At 41.1% G+C, this 24540-nt stretch overlaps 1 protein-coding gene across 1 annotated transcript in view; it reads right to left on the bottom strand.

The window, feature by feature from the left end:
• The window catches only part of LOC126336409 (hexamerin-like), a 65176-nt gene that overhangs the window by 29402 nt on the left and 11234 nt on the right, over window positions 1-24540 (bottom strand). The window contains exons 3-5 of the mRNA XM_050000102.1: window positions 15950-16108; window positions 12184-12364; window positions 3899-4206 (exon numbers count right to left, since the gene is read on the bottom strand). Coding sequence (XP_049856059.1) covers window positions 3899-4206; window positions 12184-12364; window positions 15950-16108 — 648 coding nt within the window. The remainder of the gene's footprint in view (window positions 1-3898; window positions 4207-12183; window positions 12365-15949; window positions 16109-24540) is intronic.

Raw genomic sequence — 24540 nt, 5'->3', positions numbered from 1 at the left:
CACAAGAGAAAACATTGGTATGTCTCCATCGAAGCACTTTAACCACACTTGTTCATCACACAACAAAAATATAAACATTGTTACATCTCCACTGAAGTACTTGAATCACGGTTGGTAACATTTTTGCAGCTAGATAGGCTTAAAGCCACTAAACGAGGAACACACACTGACTGAGACCGCGATTGTGCACACATCACAGGTTGCTCATGCTGCACAACCTGACATGACGCGATAGCACTTGTGGCGAGGTTACAATGTGCAAAGACACAGAACGTACACTTCTGTCATTAGTGGGTCCACAAGTCGAGAAACTGCTCATCCGCATTGCAGGAAACGACTGTTGCAGCTAACTATCGCGGAACCACAGTGTTAACGACCTGGGAAAAGCCCTCAGATGTAGGCATGACAGATACACTATGTGATCAAAGGTATCCGGACACACGGCTGAAAATGACTTACAAGTTCGTGGCGACCTCCATCGGTAAAGCTGGAATTCAGTTTGGTGTTGGCCAACCCTTAGCCTTCATGACAGCTTCCGCTCTCGCAGGCATACGTTCAGTCAGATTCTGGATGGTTTCTTGTGGAATGGCAGCCCATTCTTCACCGAGTGCTGCACTGATGAGAGGTATCTATGTCGGTCGGTGAGGCCAGGCACTGAGTCGGCGTTCCAAAACACCCCAAAGGTGTTCTATAGGATTCAGGTCAGGACTCTGTGCAGGCCATTCCGTTACAGAGATGTTATTGTGTAACCACTTCGCCAAACGCCGTACATTATCAACAGGTGCTCGATCGTGCAATCGCCATCTCCGACTTGCTCTTCAATGGTGGGAAGCAACAAGATGGTTAAAACATCCGTGTAGGCATGTGCTGTGATAATGCCACGCAAAACAAGGGATGCAAGCCCCCTCCATGAAAAACACGACCACACCATAACACCACCACCTCCGAATTTTACTGTTGGCACTATGGTCGCTGGCAGATGACGTACACCGGGCATTCGCCTTACCCAAACCCTACCAACGGATCCCCATATAATGCACCGTGATTCGTCACTGCACACAATGTTTTCCACTGTTCAATCGTCCAATATTTACTCTCCTTACACCAAGCGAGGCGTCGTTTGGCATTTACGGGCGTGATGTGTGGCTTATGAGCAGCCGCTCGACCATAAAATCCTATTTTTCTCACATCCCGCTTAACTGCCATAATACTTGCAGTGGATCCTGATGCAGTTTGTAATTCCTGTGTGATGGGGTGGATAGATGTCTGCCTGTTACACGTTACGACCCTCTTAAGCAGTCGGCCGTCTTTGTCAGCCAACAGGCAACTTCGACATATACGCTTTTGTGCTACACGTGTCCCTTCACGTCCCCACATCACTATCACACATGAAACTGTGGACCTATGGATGTTTAGGAGTGTGGAAATCTAGCATGCAGACGTATAACACAAGTGACACCCAATCACCTGAGCACGTCGGAAGTCCGTGAGTTCCGCGGAAGCGCTCCACTCTCCTCTCCCACGTGTCTAGTGGCTCCTGATATGGAGTATCAGGCAGTAGGTGGCAGAAGAATGCACCTAATATGAAAAACGTTTGTTTTTGGGGGTGTCCGGATACTTTTGGTCACATAGTGCATATATTACAATCTCTCGCTGCAGGCTAGATTCCAGTCCGTAATGTAACGTTAAGCGTACGTAGGCGAGCTAATCGGTCGCCTAAAATTGGCACAAGATAAGGTGGACAGCTGCAGTCCCTCCACGCGAATCAGATGCATCAGCAAACACCTGAATGTGGATAAATCCCAGTACAGCGGACATAGCGATGGACGATCGCGTAGAAGGACAGACAATGCTTCAAGAAATGACACTTCAGCTCTCCGAACTTCTACAGTAAATCACAGGTGAATGTATCTGCGATCTCAGAAAGATTGGGCGCATCCAATGACAACAATATTTCAATATCTTTAAAACTGTTGAATTTAATATTTCGCAGCAAATAAACATTACCACAATGAACTTCTGAAATAACAGCTTTTAAATGCTTCGTGTGGTTCCAACACGTGATATCTCAGATGAAAGCATTACAAGATAGGTGTCAACCCTGAAATCTTCTCATCTCTATTTACTTTATATATTGACTATGACGTCATTTACAATTTTTTTGTTATGAAAATGTTTATCAGAACATCGCATTCTCCACATTTGTCGTCCGGAGTGGCCGTGAGGTTCTAGGTGCTACAGTCTGGAACTGAGCGACCGCTAAGGTCGCAGGTTCGAATCCTGCCTCGGGCATTGATGTGTGTGATGTCCTTAGGTTAGTTAGGTTTAATTAGTTCTAAGTTCTAGGCGACTGATGACCTCAGAAGTTAAGTCGCATAGTGCTCAGAGCCATTTGAACCATTTCTCCACATTTACCCAGTTATTGAACACAGCATTAATACTTCACATAAAGTTATACTTGCATGGTTATTTAGTGGAAGTTTACTATTTTGTCAGTAACTTTATTTTAATGTTGACTGCAAGTGCTATTAAAAACTGTGCTAATTTAAAAGTGGTCACTCGCACGTGTTAGTGGACACCACAGTTTAAAAGAGAACCAAAAGACACTTATGTCAGGAAGATAGAAATAATTGTTTAAATAATATTTAACCACAATTTGTTGTCATTTGAAGTCAGCACACTTTCACATTTCTTTTTTTTAATGTTGTTGTAATATATTAGTTTAGTCTAGCGAGAGGTAGAGAGGAGTCATATCACGTCTGTAGCACATAAAAACGATATATTTCTGGTAGGGAGTGCCTTCAGCCAATGGAAAAGCAGCCAGTAAGAGAAAAATACTACATTTCAAGGGCAGAGCTCAGTGGAGCTATCCTGGACTAGGGTGGTCGTTCTGGAAGAAAGTCGACCTTCCTGTTGTATCATATGATTTTTGATGGAGTGAGTGATAAATTCTGTGTGGTGATCAGCTGCTACTTTACTTTAATTTTTCAAAGGACTTTATATTTCGAGAGTTCTGAATGTCCTCCAGAGTGTACTCTACTATTTTTGCCGCTTGATTTACGGAACTCATAACAGACACATTAATGAGTTAGGAACTCTTCTTTGCGTCGCTCGTGTTAATCTGTGAATCGTCATGTTCAACTCTGAACTGTTTTGAGCTGATGAATATTTAGCGTATTGTGATCTCGAAATGGACTCGGTTTTGGCTTATCTTTCATGACTATTTAGTTTTGGGAGTTTTGCTATCATTTTGGTAAGGATCTCAATGTTGCTTCGTTGCGTTAGAAGAGTGTTTCTATCTGTATTATACTTTATTATGGTTGAACCACTTTTCGTTTATTTTCGATAACCTGACTTGAATTGCCGTTATTCAACATAATTCTCTCTCCTCTACGTCAATTACAGATGATAGAATAGAACCCTTTTCATTAAATTATGCATTTGTGTTTTATTTTATATTTCTGGGTATTTTATTAATTCTCTATTCTAGCCAATGACGATTTGACCGCAGGATTCATATGCATATCAAAGCATCTTCTTCCTGTCGGTTGAATTTCGCGTCTGTAGCACTTCTTCGTAGTGTAGCAATTTTAATGGCCAGTAGTGTACTTTTTCACACTGGTACTATAATCGCATCCAATGCAGCAATTATAGCGCAACATCAGTATGTTACTGCTAGAATGTAAATAGATGCTAAACCTTCCCAGGATCTTTTACAAGCTGATATTCTTTTCGTTGGCAGTAAAAAAGTACGATGAAGAAGCGAGACTATAGAACTGACGAACAGAAATAAGTGAGCAGTGATGAATTTCTCAAGTAGGAGGCAGGACAAAGTAGTGAAGAGGGTATGGCTCTGCTCAAGGTTAGAATCAGACGTTCGTCCGTTGAGAACGCTTACCGGTACGCCTTTTTCGCAGCTCAGGGGAGCTACCTCTGGCAATCCGTGGGACAACCGTTCTAGGAAGTAACGAGCATACAGGTGCCTCAGTGTGTGGTAGAAGACGTCACCGCGGACATCGCCGTTGGTCAAGGTGTAGTTAGAGGCGCTAAGGAAGTACGGATAGCGGTAATTCAAATCTGCGAAATACTCATTCAGCCAAACATCCTCCGTGAAGTAGGACAGCTTCTCCTCTGGTGTATGGACGGTCCTGTACTGTGTGTGGTTGCTCAGGATGTAATATTGGCCTACGTCGAGAGGCCTGAGACCTGCAAAACAAGCATCATGTCAGTCGTTTCCCATTCTTGGTGGATGGAATACTGCTGTCAGAGAAGAAAGAAACATTCGCTAAACATTTAATTAATTAATTAACCAACTTTAAGATACTTCAAATTATCAAAATCGATTATCAGCAACTCTTGGTGGTTGAAATATGATGTACTTCAAATGGAACCACAGTTCAGTACAGGCCTTCTTCTGTGACTCAGTCTTGTGCTTAAATACCGCGAGACTAAAAACAAACCTGTAGAATTACTAATACTCATCATGCTTTTTTATAGCGATACTGTTCTTCAAGGACTTTCGCATGGGAATTTGCGCTAGCTGAAACTTAGTTGAATAGTTATGTGCGATACGCTTGTAATGTCTACTATTTCGACCATATCCCAACCGTCGACGAACAGTTATCGTGACTGCAAGCCGAGGAGTGCACGGATTACCATACTCTGTGTTTGGTTTATTATTTCCACAATCATTGCGTTCCTCGTTATTTATCTTCAACTCTTAGACATATATCTGAATAGCATAGGAGAAATAGTCTTTCTCAACTAATGAAAATTGTCTCTGTACCACTAAACAACACAGTGACCAGCTCACAATCATTGTTTGTATCAGGAATGATCTTCCTCAAAATATTCAAGAAATTAAACTTCGGAAGACAGTTAATAATTCACCTCCTAGCACAATAGCTATCTCTTCCACAAACCTGTCTAATCGACACATCCTCCCCCACCATTTCCCCTCCACCTTGTCATACAGTCATCTACTGGAAACTGTCGACACTAATTTATTCATTTTACTCGGCTGTTGAGCTCCGTGGCACTAGGTTACATTATTTTAATAGATACAGTAACCAACCACTTTGCTATGTATTTTTATTTAAGCTAATATGCGTCTTAGCCTTTCATTCATCTTCAATTAACTTAATACATATTTGAGTCCTTAGAGTCAGTGCACAGATAAAACGATGACAGCAGATTTTATACTGCAGCAGCTACGTGCAAAATAAGAATTTTGTTTAGATATCACACTTAGCGAGTTGTATAATTACGATGTATTGCTGTTTACGTTTCCTCACTTTCTACTCTGCTTGCTGTTATTCCGATTTTCACGTTTGTAGCTGGGGGAAAAAAGATTTTTTTTTACTTCTATGTTATTGTATAACAGTCCAGTATCAGCCATTTTGCCTACTGGCATCTTTGTTTACATCTGAAAAATACATCTATGGTCACAGATTACATTTTGCTTACAGGTTCTGCTATGGTCAAAGTTTTATAGGTTCAGTATGGCTAAAATGAACTTAAATTGCCTAGCATACATGTGTCGAATTCTTTATGTGGTTATTAAATAAGTGCGGTAGTGACAGATTAATATATTATAAAAAGATATTATAAAAATCTATTTATAGTATAAAAATATAAACAACAAGTACATTTTATATAGAACAGTTCATATTACATTTTTTCTCACAGTTTGAATGTCATTTACATGTATAAACAATGAAAACAGAACAACAGATTTAAATAATGTAGGATTATGTTTCTTCATGGCTGTATTTAATATGTGGGTGTATGAAGAAAATATAGAAATTCCTTAGGAAAGTGTTGTTTGGTAACTCTGTTTGGTAATGTAGGACATCATTTAAGGATGCTCATTTGTGAGAATAAATGTTGATTTCTTCAGATGAGTTCATTCTTTTTCTTTAATGGCCTGGTGCAATACTTGTAAGTTGTACGTTATATCTGTCTTGATGTTCATTGACAGCTACATGTGAATTTGCACACGTTTTTAAATAAAGGACATTCATTTGTTCCCATAGTCGTATGCTTAAGTTTCAGCCTGTTTGTGCAGTGTATCTTTCTGAACATGAATCGAAGTTACTTTTGTACATTCCAGACAATACGAGACAGGAATAGAAGGGAGAACCAATAGAGGTACTGAATGTACACTCCGCCACACACCGTCAGGTGGCTTGCGGAGTATGGATGTAGTTTTAAATGTAGATGGAAATTGTATGGATTGCTGTTATTTTTAACATTATGGGTGGCTTTGTCCTTAATTTTATTATTTGTGTTCAACTGGTTATAACATTTGTTCCTCAGATAAGGTTTACTACTTTATTAGATGGTTTTCCAAAAAAAATATGGCATGCTCACATATTTTTCTGTTAACTGTGATGTGGTGTTATTTAGAGTTGGTATGTTTTGTGATTGGTTTGTCGATTTTTTTTTTTTTTTTGGTATTCAGCTCATCTATTAGTTTTGGCCAGTAGTCATTATTGTAAGCAATTTCTGTAATGGTGTTTAGTTCAACAGTTTGTTGATCAGCTTCTAATGGCATTTTTTCCTCTGGATGATGCCATGTTTCAAGTATCAGGGTGAAATCAGGTTTTATTGATTGTGACATCTGTCTACCTTGTTTACCTATATACTTGAAATCTGTCTATTGTTGAAGATACTGATGGAGAGAGCCCAGATATGTAAATCATTGAATATATCATGTTCAACAATAATTAAGATGATTTTCTGATACATTTTAATTATGTAATCACTTTATGTAATTAATCCTTTGCAACACAGGTGCAAGCAAAACCCAAGAGTCACAAAAAGTCTTGCAATATTATCAGTTCTCAAAGCGCCCAGCTTACAAAATCAGTAAGAAATTGAACTAGATCCTCAGCAAAACACTCAAATTTGAAGAGAAATACACAGTATAGAATACCTGTGAACTAATTAGTTCCATAAAGACCATTCAGGTCCAGGAGACAGCTAATTTCGCATGATTTGACATCACAAACATCTACCCAAAGTTACCTTTCAACAAAGCAATATAAATTGTTATGCACAAGAATTTGTCTTTAACAGAAATATTTTGTAATAGGTTGGTCAACAATAGTACTGTCACTTTTAATAAAAACTTGCCAGCAGAAAGGTAGTCTACCTATGAGCATATGCCTTGCCTGTTTACTTGTTGTTATTGACATCATCAATGTAGAATGTTAATTCTTTAAAGAAAAGTCCAGATAATTAACAAAACACTATACTGCAAAAGATATACTGACTTTATTTGATGCTACAACAGAAGAAATTGAGGACCTTGCAAAATACATCAGAAGTCAACTTCACTGTTGAACACCAAACAGCCAAAGGTTTAAATTTCCTGGATCTCTCCAAGAGTAGCTCCAACAATAGAAATAAATTTCAAGTGTGCAGGAAACCAACATACACCGATGCCACAACCGTATAACCTCATGCAACCCATGTAAGCACTAAATAGCTCTATATTGAGCAATTCTCAATAGAATGCAAAAAATTATATTGCAAGCAAATGACCAAACTGATGAACTAAAGACGACTAAAGAAATTGCTTACAATAAAGGCTACAATCAAAAACCAATAGTTGAGCTAAACAGTGAAATGAATTCCACATAACAAGTCCTAAAGACAAATCAGTAGTAAATAACACCACATCACAGCTAGCACAAAAATATATGAGCATACCATTTCTTCTGGAAAACTGTCATATAAAGTAGCCAACCTTTTCTGAGAAAGAAATATTAGAATCAGTTTTACACAAAGAATAAAATTAGGGACCAAGCCACCCACATTATTAAAAATAATAGCAAGCCATACAATCGATATGGACTATACAAAATTAACTTCAAGTCACATTCAGAGAGGTACATTAGACAAGCAGAAAGAAATTCAACATATTATGAGAACACATGTAGGTACTTTATTTAAAAATGTAAGCAAATTCACATGGAGCTGACTATTAACATCAAGTGACAGACATAACTCATAACTTACAAGTACTCCATCAGGCCAATAAAAGAAGAAGAATGAACTCACTTGAAGAATCAACATTTGTTCTCATAAATGAGCATCCCCAAGTGATGTCCTAAATTTCCTAACAGTCTCCAAAAAAAACATTTTTCTATGGAATTTTTATAACTTTTTCATACTGGCACACACTAAATAAAGTCATAATGAAACATAATATATTTTAAGCCTATCCTGTGGATAAAATAGTTCTACAATGTGTAAATCCGTTATTCTGTCTTTATTGTTTTTACCTGTAACTGACATTCAGACTGTGAGAAAAAATGTAATATTGATTCTTCTGTATAAAATGAACTATTATTTTATAATATTGGATATTAAACAGTCACTAATTTTATAAATACATAGAGTTTGGACACATCTATGTGAAGCAATTTAAGTTCACTTTAGTCCTACTGAAAAATAAAACTTTGACCATGGCAGAACCTGTAGGAAAAATGTATTCTATGAGCATAGATGTATTGTCAGATGTAAACAAAGATGTCAGGCAAAATGGCGGATACTGGATGTTATTGTACAAGATGTAATTTAAAAAAATCTTCTTTCCCCAGCCACAAATGCAGAAATCGGAATAACAGCAAGCAGAGAAGAAAGGAAGTACACATAAACAGCAATACATCGTAATTGTACAACTCGCGAAGTGTGATAGCTAAACAAAATTCTTATTTTGCACGTAGCTGCTGCAGCATACAGTGATAGCTAAACAAAATGCTTATTTTGCACGTAGCAGCTGCAACATACAATATACTGCCAATGTTTTACCTATACACTGACTCTGAACAGTCACAAGTGCACTTCTTTAATAACTACGTAGAGTACTCAGCACATTCATGCTAAACACTTTCAGATCATTTCAATCGTACTGAACCTGTATGCAAAATATAACTTTGACCATAACATAACATACTAGCAAATTATACTCTTCGGTCATAGATGTATTCTCGATGTAAACAAAGATGTCAGTTGGCAAAATGGCAGATATTTGGCTGCTCTGCGTAAAATTGAAGTAAAAAATGTTTGTGCAGCATCCATAAACGCGAAAATCGGAATAACAGCAAGCAAAATAAAAAGTAAGTACATCTAAACTGCAATATATCGTAAATATATCCTCGAGAATTGTAGCAGCAGCTAAACAAAAATGCTATTATGCACAGGGCAGCTGCAGCATGCGGTTTGTTGTCGATGCTGTAAACACGTACCGATTGAAGGCTCAAATATGTATTAAGATAACTGAAGACAGGTGAAGCCAAAAATGAATATTAGCTTAAATAGAAATATATTATAAAGCAGCTGATTTGTGTGTTCATTAAAACAACTATTTGAACCGCTCTGCTAAACCTGCAGGTCAGGACAGCTAGTTGGAAATGTGGAAAGGGGCCAGAATGAGAAGCTGTCAGTTACACTCGTACACATATAACTTTATTTCACCAAACATTGCAGTACAAGTTCTTGAACTTAGTTATCGACTGAATACGCCACACTATCTTATCTTAAGGGCACAACGACTTTAATTTAAAAAAACGGCTTAAAGCCATTAACTCAAAATTCAGACGCGAAAAAGAATATTTAGAAGGCAAAAGTCTTCACGTTAATTAAGTTCTATTATTTGGCTGAAGGCCCAAAAATCTAACACTTTAAAGCAACAACCTTAATTTAAAGACGGCTGAAGGCCGATGATTTAAGACTCAATGTAAAATTAAAATAAAAAAAAACTACGCAGAAGGTCTTATCTTCAACTAGACTGAAGGCCTCAAACAGTTTGATGCTCGAAAGACAAAGATCTTTCACTCAGAAACGGCTGAAGCCCCCTTGACTAAAAGCGCAAGGTAAAATAAATCTAACAACAAAGTTTTATCTTAAATTAGGCTGAAGGCCAAACAGTCTAACACTTGAAAAGCAAGCAACTTTAATATTAAAGTGGCTGAAGGCCCATGACTTAAATACCCACTAAAAACAATTCAATTCAAAACCATCGGCTATGAGCCATACAAATACACACAACAGAAAATAAGAAAAGGCAGTGCAGGTAACGGCACTCAGAAGTTTCGAAGTTTCGGGGGTCGGCCAGCACTTGAAATGCGAACGTTCACTTAGGTGAGGCAGACAGTCGGCATAACCATTCTCGATCCGATGACAACATAACCAATAGACAGCCAACGGATCCACCGACAAGGTAACTTGCGCTCCTCTCGACCAGCACACAACCAGGAGTTCAATGCAAACATAAAAGGCATGGACGCCCACAACCAAGCATACATTAAGCTGTCGAACTACACATCGTGCTGGACAGCGGCAACACGGCGAGGAAAGGACACTGCCTAAATTTATGTCAACAGCCAGGGTAGGTAACCGGAACGTTAACGACCACAAGGCAGAAAATTCCGCTAGAGCGCTTCAATTGCAAATAACCAAATACAGTTGGACTCCACCGCATGGTGGCTAAACCTTCGCCAAATCGAACACACACGTTGTTGCTTGTGGGAATGTCCCAACAGCCAACAACGAGAACCAAATGGCATAATGTGAGAAGTCTTTACCTGCTGGTAAATTAAAGCCAAACTCAACTTTCGTGTCCAGGGTCGGTGAGCCACGGACCTCGTAGCAATGGGAACAGCCCCACACACTCGGACACTGCATAGAGACTGCCAGTCGGCCTGGCCAAACTACGCCCCGCGGAGATTTCCTCGGTGTTCCACGCCAACCGACTGATCCCTCCTCAGCACAGATGAAAACTATCAGCACCAGACCAAAAATAGTACAAGGTGCGAATATCGATACATACCGCTGGTGCCTCTCAGGGAGAGAGCGAACAACAGCGTAATCGCAATAACCGCGGGAAACCAAACACAGAATAGGAACCAAGGTTTAAACCAACGCATACATGGCCCAGCACGGATCACTACTGACACTGTCATTTTCAGTCCTCTCCTCTTTCATTATTTCTTCTGTTTCTGGTGATACGAAACGGTGATCATGATTACTACCATCGCTACTACTAGTACCACTACAATCATTATTATTTTTATTAGTCAATGTTACTGTGTTGGTTGTTCTGGTACTACGATCTCACACGTACATCATTGAATTATCCTATGCCAGCATGTGACGTCTGCAGTAGATTGAAAAATTAATCTCTGAGCAGGTATCTCCAAAAACAAGTGCAAAGAAAGTATAGATACATAGGTGGTGACCCTTTGCTCAGACAATGTTTTGACAAACAATTGGCATTCGTGGAATCAAAGGCAAAAGTCATGTGTCATACGGTTAGTATACGACATGCTTTCTGTAACGTACTCTTTCTAAAGAAATCTGAGAAAAAATCCGCTATTAGACTTCACATACCAACCACTGGTCTTCTCGATATCTGTCATTTTATCTCTAGTGCTAACAGGTTATTGCTGTGGTGGTACATTCGTGTACAGAAAGAATACCAAATATGCAAATACGGTGGTCTTCGGTTACTTGTTAGGCAGGTGTGGCATGAGCTTTGACTCCATACGTAAAATTGTTATTATCTTGGCAATTAGCTCTTCATCATCGTTATTCGCTTTCTCTCCATAACAACCTTTCCCACGAACACGAGTGTGGAGCGTAAAAATCGCAAAATATGCAAAAGGTATAGCAGTTCATTACAGAAGATGACAGTGACATTTTTAGTAATTTTCTGACCAAAACAGCTATTTCATGAGTGAGATTTTCACTCTACAGCGGAGTGTGCACTGATATGAAACTTCCTGGTAGATTAAAACTGTGTGTCGGGCCGAGACTCGAACAAGGGATCTTCGCCTTTCGCGGGTACAGCACTTGTCCGCGAAAGACAAAGGTCCCGAGTTTGAGTCTCGGTCCGGCATACAGTTTTAATCTGCCAGGAAGTTTCAGTCTAGTTCATTTTTATTTATTTCACTGTTGTACAGATAAATAGATAAATATACTTGATCTAAACTGTTTTGAACTTTAAATTGCAAAATAAATTATTTGTAAAGTTGAGATTTGCACTAGTCTACATTCCTTCGGTGGAGTGACTCCTTTAAACTTCACAAATAAGTGGGGACCAAGCGTTAAGCCTTTCAAACATACTTTAATATCTATCACCACTAGATAACGAAGTAATAAATAATTTATCACCTCCTCGCATCTTGAGGTCGTAGACCTGCTGTATGACGTCGGAGGTGATGAAGAGTTCAGGACGTATCTCGAAGAGGGGCGGCAAGAGGAAGTCCTTCGTGTCTTGGCGCATCTTCACGGATATGAGAAATGAGATAATAAACTGGGCTTTGTTTACTGTCTCACGAAGATAAACAGCCGTCTGTAAACCGAAAATCCATATTAGAAAAAGGTCATAGAAATAATTGATAAATTAAGAAATGAGTGTACAGGGGTTTCACAAAAGTATGGAAACACAGCGATAAATGCGTGCTTGAACATAAATGCCGACGCTAGATAAGCTTGCAAGTTTGCACTGTTGTTTCTGACGACGGACGGCACCTGTGCAGTGTCCTCTGTATGTTGCAAGTGTCGGCCATGGTCACAACAGTGTTGTTTGTAGCGGTGAGATGTCGGAGCTTAAGCAAATTTTTGTGCTCGTATGATGGGTGCTTTCGTAATCAAGGCAGCTGAAGTGTTTGGTGTTTCGAGAGGCACTGTATTTGAGGTTTATAGGCGGAAAGCGGAAGAGCTTCACACGCTAAGTCACAAAGTTGACAAAAGTTTTTGTTGAATGGCTTTTACAGACGGTTATGGCGTAAAATAAGAGGCAGACATCTGTCAGCACCAAAACAACGTGAAGGAAGCTCCATGAACACAGAATTATACGGCGTACGGGAATTCTAAACCCACTCATCAGTGATGTAAACACATGTAACAGAGAAACGTGATGCTATGAAACGCCCCTTAGAAAAGTTGTACAAGACTGTGCTTAAGCTGACACACAATATTTTTAGCGCAACGCAATCTGACTTTCAAAAATCTCTACAAAAAAATGGCCCTGACTAACATTAACCTATACGTTTCACAAATCTCTTACCTCACAAAAATCTTGGTTACTCGAACTACTGCAATACAGCGAGCGCCACTACTGCCAGCTAAATAAAAGATTCAAACTACTGAAGGCACTAACTACTGACGGGCACAGTTAGCAAATGAAAGATTTTGATAGAGAACAAACACTGTATTTACCATAATAGTCATAATATATATAGCAGTTCATGACATCCAGTCTTACAAATTACAAAACTCCGCCATCTCTCTCCCCACGTCCACCACTGCTGGCGGCTCACCTCCAACTGCGCAACGCTACGCACTGTTAACAGCCAACTGCCCAACGCTATAATGGCAGACAACAATGCAAACCAGCCACAGACTGCACACGGCACAGCCAGCGATTTTCATACAGAGCGCTACGTGGCGGCGGCGGTACCAATAAAACAATGCAAACCAGCCACAGACTGCACACGGCACAGCCATTGATTTTCATACAGTACGCTACGTGGCGGCCTCGTTACCAATAAAAAAACCTAAACAGCCTACTTGCAGCTAAAACTATAAAAATTGGACTTGGTGCAATGGAAGAAAGCCATTTGGTAGGAAGAAGTGAAACACTGACGGGGTTCGGTGATGATTTGAGCAGTAATACCGTGGCATTCCACAGGATCCGGGTTCCTCTGGAAGGCCCATTCCACGGTACAAAGTTTCATTGCCAGTGGTAATTCTTTGTTCCAAGAAGGCACGATCTCTGTTCACACAGCTCGCATCGTTCAGGACTGGTTTTGTGAGCACAGGGATAAACTGTCGTATCTCATCTTACGACCACAGCAGATATGAGTATTATTGAGCCTTTGCGGTCAACATTGGAGAGAGGTTGCGTGGTCGCTACCTACCTCCATCATGGTTACCTGAAATTTTACAGGAAGAATGGTATAAGATTCTCTTGACAACCATACAGGACCTGTAATTATTCATTAAGGGACAACCAGAAGCGGTTTTGAATACAATAATTTTCCTTACACCGGATCGGTCTTGGCAATGGGTTGCGTTTCGTGTGGTTCCATATTTTTGCCCACCCAGTATAGCAGGTAAACGTTAGTGAACACTTAAAATACTCTGTCGTACGTACGGTACAAGGCATGAATGTAATCACCATACCAAGGCAAAAATCTAAACGTAAAAAAAAAATACACTATTGGCCATTAAAATTGCTACACCATGAAAATGAAGTGCTAAAGACGCGAAATTTAACCGACAGGAAGAAGATGCTGTGACATCCAAATGATTAGCTTTTCAGAACATTCACACAAGGTTGGCGCCGGTGGCGACACCTACAACGTGCTGACATGAGGAAAGTTTCCAACCGATTTCTCATACACAAACAGCAGTTGACCGGTGTTGCCTGGTGAAACGTTGTTGTGATGCCTCGTGTAAGGAAGAGAAACGAGTACCATCACGTTTCCGACTTTGATAAAGGTCGGATTGTAGCCTATCACGATTGCTGTTTATCGTAACGAGACATTGCTGCTCCCGTTGGTCAAGATCCAATGACTGATAGCAGAATATGGAATCGGTGGGTTCAGGAGGGTAATACGGAACGCCGTGCTGGATACCAACGGCATCGTTTCACTAGCAGTCGAGATGACAGGCATCTTATTCGCATGGCTGTAACGGACCGTGCAGCCACGTCTCGATCCCTGAGTCAACAGATGGGGACCATTGCGAGACAACAACCAACTGCACGAACAGTTCGACGACGTTTGCAGCAGCATGGACTATCAGCTCGGAGACCATGGCTGCGGTTACCCTTGACGCTGCATCACAGACAGGAGCGCCTGCGATGGTGTACTCAACGACGAACCTGGGTGCACGAATGGCAAAACGTCATTTTTTCGGACGAATCCAGGTTCTATTACAGCATCGTGATGGTCGCATCCGTGTTTGGCTACATCGTGGTGAACGCACATTGGTAGCGTGTATTCGTCATCGTCATGCTGGTGTATCAGCCGGCGTGATGGTATGGGGTGCCATTGGTTACACGTCTCGGCCGCCTCTTGTTCGGTTTGACGGCATTTTGAACAGTGGACGTTACATTTGAGATGTGTTACGATCCGTGGCTCTACCCTTCATTCTATCCCTGCGAAACCATACATTTCTGCAGGATAATGTTACAGTTCCTGTGCTGGCCTTTCTGGATACAGAAAATGTTCGACTACTGCCGTGGTCAGCACATTCTCCAGATCTCTCACCAACTGAAAACGTCTGGTCAATGGTGGCCGAGCAACTGGTTCGTCACAATATGCCAGTCACTACTCGATGAATTGTGGTATCGTGGTGAAGCTGCTTGGGCAGCTATACCTATACGCGCCATCCAAGCTCTGTTTGACTCAATTCCCAGGCGTATCAAGGCCGTTATTACGGCCAGAGGTGGTTGTTCTGGGTACTGATTTCTTGGATCTATGCACCCAAATTGCGTGAAAATATAATCACATGTCAGTTCCAGTATAATATATGTATCCAATGAATATCCGTTTATCATCAGCATTTCTTCCTGGTGTATCAATTTTAATTGCCAGTAGTGTAGAAACTATTAACGATAAGTTACTAAAATACTGCAGACACACACACACACACACACACACACACACACACACACACACACACACACACACACACACCAGCAGTCCCACGACATTGGGAAGAAGGGAGGGAGGGGAGAGAGCGAGAGAGTGTGGTTAGAGGTAAGACGGAAGATTAGGGGAAAAAGGAGGGAGCAGAAAAGATAAAGATTTAAAAATAACATGAACGTAGGACACAGAAAGATGAAGGCAAACGTAATGAGTGCCGATACGCAATATCTTGAATACGGCTGTTCAGTTAGATGACACATTTGTGGTGTGACACATACCTTGTAGAACGTGTCATAGTCCTTGGAGTGGTACAGCAGGTCCACGAAAAGCTTTATTTGGTCCACATCGCTGTCTTCCAACACGGAGGTGGGCTCATCAAAGGCGAGAAATTCACCACTACGCTTCCTCTGCACAAAGTCTTCGACCAATTCTGGTACCTGCAATAGATATGTGGACTGTATCTGATGACCAAATACCTACTGGCTGTGTTTGCAAGTACCAGGAGACAAATTACATTAGGCAATGGATACAGTGATAAGAATAAATGATTGCTGTAGCAGTAACTAGTTTTTAAGGCTCAGTAATGCAGTCCACTCATTTCTGTATAAGCTTCGCCGTGGTACAATGGTTTGGTGCGATGAGCGATGCGGCCATGTCAGGGCACATCATGGTATATATTAATTACTTGTTTTTATTTACTTATTTATTTAATGTGATCTCGTTAGGGCCATCATGTGCTTTCTTATGCCGGAGCAGGGTATCAAACGTACAGTACATTTTTTTTACGCCATAGTTATCTAAGAAATAACAATTTTAATATCACAAATAATTTTAAAATTATTTTAGTGTCTATAGTGACTGTCTGCGTAAGTAATATTGACTATGAAGTAATGAAGTCAAGTACTGGAAGTACTTGCACTAGTGCTGTTGCCACTAATAGCGATAACAGTAGTAATACTTATTATTATAGTAATGAGAATGACAGCCTCACATATAAAGAGAACTTACGGGCGCACAAAAATAGGTGTTTTATGATTTAGCGAGTTCTGGGGAAAGAAAATGTAAGGATACTGCACCAAGTAAGAATACTGGGAAATGAGGAAGATCTGGTTGGAAAGAATGCACAAGGGTAACGAGTGCGTACAGAGACAATGCTAATAATCATTGTGACTTCGTAAATACGTCATTAATTGCCCTCTTAGCTGGAGATGCTATTCTGTTCTGTGGTATAATGCGCGATGTTACTTCAGGCTCGGGTTCCTGTTACATAGAAGGCCTTCGAGAAAGTGAGAGAAATTGACTGAGTGATGGATGAGGACAGAAAGGATTTTGCTCTGATGAGTACAGGTGTTCAGCTAAGAATGCTAAAGTCAAGGAGATATACGTCGGAAAGTGCACGTTGGTAAGACAGTAGGGAAGACACAGGCTATGGAAATTTCTGCGCTTGTCTTCACGCAACCAGGATAAGGGTGCATATCACAGTTTAACCAGATCAAAGAATTGAACATCACAGATATAACGAACACAATCATACGTAACCAGTTCCAGGTGCAGTGAGCTTTCCCAAGGAAGGCCTTGCAGAATAAGATCGTTGTAATCAACAGTTTTATAACTGTGTAACTGTTTGTACAAGTTTCTTTTTGGGTCAAGAGGGAAGAGCTTTCTATAACTTCTTAGGGTATTAAGAAACGCTGATACCTTCTTGCACGTTGCAGTTACGTGCTTAGTCGAATTTAGATTGTCATGTGTTATTAAGAAATTGATATTTGTTCCATTTAGGGTTAATAAAGGTAGGGGGTTTCTGATATTTTGGGCTAATGAGCCTAGAGTGAGATCCAGTATCACTTGGGTTGATGGGTTGGTGTTTAACCCTACACCATGCGCCCATTTTGATAAAGCACACAGGTCGATGTGGAGCTTTCTGCAGCTTTATTGGTTTTGCACTTACATACAGCTGGAGGTCATCAGGGTACATGTTGTATTTGCAGTGGGACACAATGAAAATAGTGCAGGACCTAATACTGAATCTTGTGGGACACCTAGCCTCCCCTGTGACCTTATGGTGCCGAACATCACGCACTGCTTGCGAGACGTTAGGTACGAGCGAAACAGCTGCCCTGTACTTGGCGAGGAATTTAGGCTGCTAATTTTGGCCAGAAAACTGTCGAAATGTATGCCTGGAAAGCTTCAGAAAACTCATTTGTGTTACTCTGGTAGGTTGTTTGTGGTTAGGAAGTTTGTTAGCTTGTAGTGGACTATATATTCTAAGGTCAGGACAGTGCATGAAGAATTCAGATGCTGTGCATTGTACTCCTTTTGTAGTGACCTAACTAGTCCCTGTTTCCAGGTCTCATAGAAAACACTGATAGCAAGCAGCATCTAAATGTCGTGGTTCTTGGAGTAGTGGCCATGACAGAGTTTGAGTATTGGTTTCGTTATCACCAGACCAGATGAACCTCACCTCTCGATCACTCCAGCCGTCGTTCATTTGACTCATTCTGACTCAGACTGACACTGAAGTGACAGTGTAACTACACACATCATTGAGTATGCTGTACAGCACTCATTTCTGTCGACATCATGGAGGCAGTACCTGTGTAGCCATTACCATATATTGTGTACCGATGGTGGATACCCATTCATTTTACTTCTTTGCCCATGTTGACAGCTGAAGAGTTTCGTCATCTACACTGCTTGATAATGGCTTAAAGCCAAAGTTTCAACACCGATCATGTATATCTCCTGTACAGAACATATCATTGCAAAAATAGATTTATTGTATATATTATTGTTAATAAATATGTGTAGTTAATAGTGAAAATATTGTCGAAAAATGCAACGAGATTGAGATCCTGAATCAAATATATTTGTATATAAGAGGTAGTTGTTTGCAGTTGCTCACGGAACAATTATTGTACCCAGGCGGATACCTCTTGGTCCGAAGCAAATCGGCTGCCACGAACGCTTTTCTTCAGGGCTCCGATAATAGAGAAATATCATGTGGGGAGATTGGGACTGCACGGAGGATGTCTGAAGCTACCTAGAAAACTTCTGAAGTTGTGTTGTTAAGCTGTTTCGACTACTCTGCAGAAGTTTCGCTGGAGCGCCTCACACATCCTCCATGCAGTCTCCCCATGAGAGTTCCACATTTTTGAAGCCCTGAAGGAAGATACTTGTGGCTGCCGATTTGCTTCAGACACAGCTGCGCCTGCCTGGGTACAATCAAGTTCTCGTAGGCAACCATAAACATTTTACCATGAATGTATTGACCACCGTGTCTCACAGTCTGGTAAATGTATGAACAGTTACGTGATTACTTTTGAAATAATCAACAGTTTACTCACTTTTCCCTGTCTTTTTTTTTTCATTAACTGCCACCTATATATAATTATTGTGAGGTGGCATTTCCCCAGTGATTTTACAAATTTCGAAAGAATTTTATCTGCCCCTTTGTCCGCCCTTGTTTGACCGCAAGTCATACACAACTCTGTAAAACTTCAACAATATCATTCAAATCGACTCCCATTTCTCGTGCGACTTTAACAGCCATGCACCGATTAGCCAGAAGATTGTGACCACCTACATTGAGTTAACGAGCGTTTCGCCCTCATTTACGTATACGGCCGAAACAGTCAGCTTTCAGGAATTATGAAACGAACCGTGTCGTCCAGGATCGTGTGCCACAGAGAATGCAGGTTCGCCACTAGATCGGGAAATTCACAGGCGTCTGTTTTGCTGAATGAGGCCTAAGCGCTGTAGTCTGCGAGTGAGACAGAAGAGAAGCTACGTCATAGGGAAACCCCGTAGAAGCCGTTTGTAGCCAGGGACATGATAAGTGTTAAATATGGCGGACCTAAGATCGGCCATAAAGGGAAACATTCATGAAAACTATTTAATTCTGCAGTAATTCAGTGAATGAAGCCACAGTAATTTTAATCTTCCATCCTTCATAAATGTTCATGGTGATCGCAATAAAACTTGAATACTGATCATATCTATAATAGTTAACGATTTACTGTTAAAGTGAAATCAACAAGTTTTTTAACAAAGACCTGAATAGTAAAACCTGAATGCTTTGGTTGATCTGAACGACCGATATTTCATATGACAAACGTTGTAAATATCTACTCTGTAACTTCATTCGTTTAAAAGATCTAGTAAATTTAAATTATCAGTATTTTCAGTTAAGCATCAGATCATCATTTCATCCACACAAAACACATTGAACGATGACAGCATGACACCTTATTGAATCATTAAGTAACAGCATATTTATTGTAAAGTTTAGTGCATAATAGCTACTTTTGTTCTTTATTTATCTATCGGGAAGTACAGTGGTGCAAGGTTACTGGCCGTGACATTCAAGGTTAAGAAGGAAATGGTATTGGTATTATGTAAAAAGAACTTAAGGTTTATTACGTAATGGATATTGTTGTTGTTGTTGTGGTCTTCAGTCCTGAGACTGGTTTGATGCAGCTCTCCAGGATACTCTATCCTGTGCAAGCATTTTCATCTTCCAGTACCTACTGCAACCTACATCCTTCTGAATCTGCTTAATGTATTCATCTCCTGGTCTCCCTCTACGATTTTTACCCTCCACGCTGCCCTCCAGTACTAAATTGGTGATCCCTTGATGCCTCAGAACATGTCCTACCAACCGATCCCTTCTTCTCGTCAAGTTGTGCCACAAACTTATCTTCTCCCCAATCCTATTGAATACCTCCTCGTTAGTTATGTGATCTACCCATCTAATCTTCAGCATTCTTCTGTAGCACCACATTTCGAAAGCTTCTATTCTCATCTTGCCCAAACTACTTATTGTCCATGTTTCACTTCCATACATGGCTACACTCCATACAAATACTTTCCGAAAAGACTTCCTGACACTTAAAATCTATACTCGATGTTAACAAATTTCTCTTCTTCAGAAACGCTTTCCTTGCCATTGCCAGTCTACATTTTATATCCTCTCTACTTCGACCATTACCAGTTATTTTGCTCCCCAAATAGCATAACTCCTTTACTACTTTAAGTGTCTCATTTCCTAATCTAATTCCTTCAGCATCACCCGACTTAATTTGACTACATTCTATTATCCTCGTTTTGCTTTTGTTGATGTTCATATTATACCCTCCTTTCAAGACACTATCCATTCCGTTCAACTGCTCTTCCAAGTCCTTTGCTGTCTCTGACAGAATTACAATGTCATCGGCGAACCTCAAAGTTTTTATTTCTTCTCCCTGGATTTTAATACCTACTCCGAATTTTTCTTTTGTTTCCTTTACTGCTTGCTCAATATACAGATTGAATAACAATGGGGAAGAGGCAACAACCCTGCCTTAGTCCCTTCCCAACAACTGCTTCCCTTTCATGTCCCTCAACTCTTATAACTGCCATCTGGTTTCTGTACAAATTGTAAATAGCCTTTCGCTCCCTGCATTTTATCCCTGCCACCTTTAGAATTTGAGAGAGAGTATTCCAGTCAACATTGTCAAAAGCTTTCTCTAAGTCTACAAATGCTAGAAACGTAGGTTTGCCTTTCCTTAATCTATCTTCTAAGATAAGTCGTAAGGTCAGTATTGCCTCACGTGTTACAGTATTTCTATGGAATCCAAACTGATCTTCCCCGAGGTCGGCTTCTACTAGCTTTTCCATTCGTCTGTAAAGAATTCGTGTTAGTATTTTGCAGCTGTGGCTTATTAGACTGATTGTTCTGTAATTTTCACATTTGTCAACACCTGCTATCTTTGGGATTGGAATTATTATGTTCTTCTTGAAGTCTGAGGGTATTTCGCCTGTTTCATACATCTTGCTCACCAGACGGTAGAGTTTTGTCAGGACTGGCTCTCCCAAGGTCATCAGTAGTTCCAATGGAATGTTGTCTACTCTGGAGGCCTTGTTTCGACTCAGGTCTTTCAATGCTCTGTCAAACTCTTCACGCAGTATCGCTTCTCCCATCTCATCCTCATCCACATCCTCCTCCATTTCCATAATATTGTCCTCAAGTACATTGCCCTTGTATAACCCTCCTATATACTCCTTCCACCTTTCTGCCTTCCCTTCTTTGCTTAGAACTGGGTTGCCATTTGAGCTCTTGATATTCATACACGTGGTTCTCTTCTCTCCAAAGGTCACTTTAATTTTCCTGTAGGCAGTATCTATCTGACCCCTAGTGAGATAAGCTTCTACATCCTTACATTTGTCCTCTAGCAATCCCTGCTTAGCCATTTTGCACTTCCTGTCGATCTCATTTTTGAGACGTTTGTATTGCTTTTTGCCTGCTTCATTTACTGCATCTTTTTATTTTCTCCTTTGATCAATTAAATTCAATATTTCTTCTGTTACCCAAGGATTTCTAGCAGCCCTCGACTTTTTACCTACTTTATCCTCTGCTGCCTTCACTACTTCATCCCTCAAAGCTACCCATTCTTCTTCTACTGTGTTTCTTTCCCCCATTCCTGCAAATTGTTCCCTTATGCTCTCCTTGAAACTCTGTACAACCTCTGGTTCTTTCAGCTTATCCAGATCCCATGTCCTTAAATTCCCACCTTTTTTCAGTTTCTTCAGTTTTAACCTACAGGTCATAACCAGTAGATTGTGGTTAGAGTCCACGTCTGCCCCTGGAAATGTCCTACAATTTAAAACCTGATTCCTAAATCTCTGTCTTACCATTATATAATCTATCTGATACCTTTTAGTACCTCCAGGATTCTTCCATGTATACAACCTTCTTTTATGATTCTTCAACCAAGTGTTAACTATGATTAAGTTATGCTCTGTGCAAAATTCTACCAGTCGGCTTCCTCTTTCATTTCTCTCCCCCTATCCATATTCACCTACTATGTTTCCTTCTCTCCCTTTTCCTAAAATAGAATTCCAGTCACCCATGACTATTAAATTTTCGTCACCCTTCACTAACTGAATAATTTCTTTTATTTCATCATACATTTCTTCAATTTCTTCGTCATCTGCAGAGCTAGTTGGCATATATACTTGTACTACTGTAGTAGGTGTGGGCTTCGTATCTATCTTGGCCACAATAATGCGTTCACTATGCTGTTTGTAGTAGCTTACCCACATTCCTATTTTCCTATTCATTATTAAACCTACTCCTGCATTATCCCTATTTAATTTTGTGTTTATAACCCTGTAGTCACCTGACCAGAAGTCTTGTTCCTCCTCTCACCGAACTTCACAAATTCCCACTATATCTAACTTTAACCTATCCATTTCCCGTTTAAATTTTCTAACCTACCTGCCCGATTGAGTGATCTGACATTCCACGCTCCGATCCGTAGAACGCCAGTGTTCTTTCTCCTGATAACGACATCCTCTTAAGTAGTCCCCGCCCGGAGATCCGAATGGGGGATTATTTTACCTCCGGAATATTTTACCCAAGAGGACGCCATCACCATTTAATCATACAGTAAAGCTGCATGCCCTCGGGAAAAATTACGGCCGTAGTTTCCCCTTGCTTTCAGCCGTTTGCAGTACCAGCACAGCAAGGCCGTTTTGGTTATTGTTACAAGGCCAGGTCAGTCAATCATCCAGACTGTTGCCCTTGCAATTACTGAAAAGGCTGCTGCCCCTCTTCAGGAACCACACGTTTGTCTGGCCTCTCAACAGATACCTCTCCGTTGTGGTTGCACCTACGATACGCTATCTGTATCGCTGAGGCACGAAAGCCTCCCCACCAACGGCAAGGTCCATGGTTCATGGGGGGAGGGTAATGGATATTATTGTTAGTTTATTTATAATGTGAAAGTGGTCAAGCTTTGATTATTTAAATATGCTGAAATGTAAAATAATGTAGAATAAGCTGCAGCCAATCAGATTGACGGCTTCATGAAAGGAAACTGCCCTGATCAGTTGAGCGACGATGTTCGGCACGTGGGGGACATGACTGTAGACGGGCAGAGGGACAGTTCTGGGCTGGACGCCAAAGAGTACAGTGTTGGTGGAGACGCGAAAGCGCACAGTCGGTCTTTAGGCAGCTAGGAACTACACTCCTGGAAACTGAAATGAGAACACCCTGAATTCATTGTCCCAGGAAGGGGAAACTTTATTGACACATTCCTGGGGTCAGATAAATCACATGATCACACTGACAGAACCACAGGCACATAGACACAGGCAACAGAGCATGCACAATGTCGGCACTAGTACAGCAATGCAGGCTGCTATTCTCCCATGGAGACGATCGTAGAGATGCTGGATGTAGTCCTGTGGAACGGCTTGCCATGCCATTTCCACCTGGCGCCTCAGTTGGACCAGCGTTCGTGCTGGACGTGCAGACCACGTGAGACGACGCTTCATCCAGCCCCAAACATGCTCAATTTGGGACAGATCCGGGGATCTTGCTGGCCAGGGTAGTTGACTTACACCTTCTAGAGCACGTTGGGTGGCACGGGATATATGCGGACGTGCATTGTCCTGTTGGAACAGCCAGTTCCCTTGCCGGTCTAGGAATGGTAGAACGACGGGTTCGATGACGGTTTGGATGTACCGTGCACTATTCAGTGTCCCCTCGACGATGTACGGCCAGTGTAGGAGACCGCTCCCCACACCATGATGCCGGGTGTTGGCCCTGTGTGCCTCGGTCATATGCAGTCCTGATTGTGGCGCTCACCTGCACGGCGCCAAACACGCATACGACCATCATTGGCACCAAGGCAGAAGCGACTCTCATCGCTGAAGACGACACGTCTCCATTCGTCCCTCCATTCACGCCTGTCACGACACCACTGGAGGCGGGCTGCACGATGTAGGGGCGTGAGCGGAAGACGGCCTAACGGTGTGCGGGACCGTAGCCCAGCTTCATGGAGACGGTTGCGAATGGTCCTCGCCAATACCCCAGGAGCAACAGTGT

This window comes from Schistocerca gregaria, chromosome 2 (assembly GCF_023897955.1).
Source record: "Schistocerca gregaria isolate iqSchGreg1 chromosome 2, iqSchGreg1.2, whole genome shotgun sequence".
NCBI classification, from domain to species: Eukaryota; Metazoa; Arthropoda; class Insecta; order Orthoptera; family Acrididae; genus Schistocerca; species Schistocerca gregaria.
Note: the sequence above shows the minus strand (reverse complement) of the source record. Positions and strands in the feature narration are given on the sequence as shown.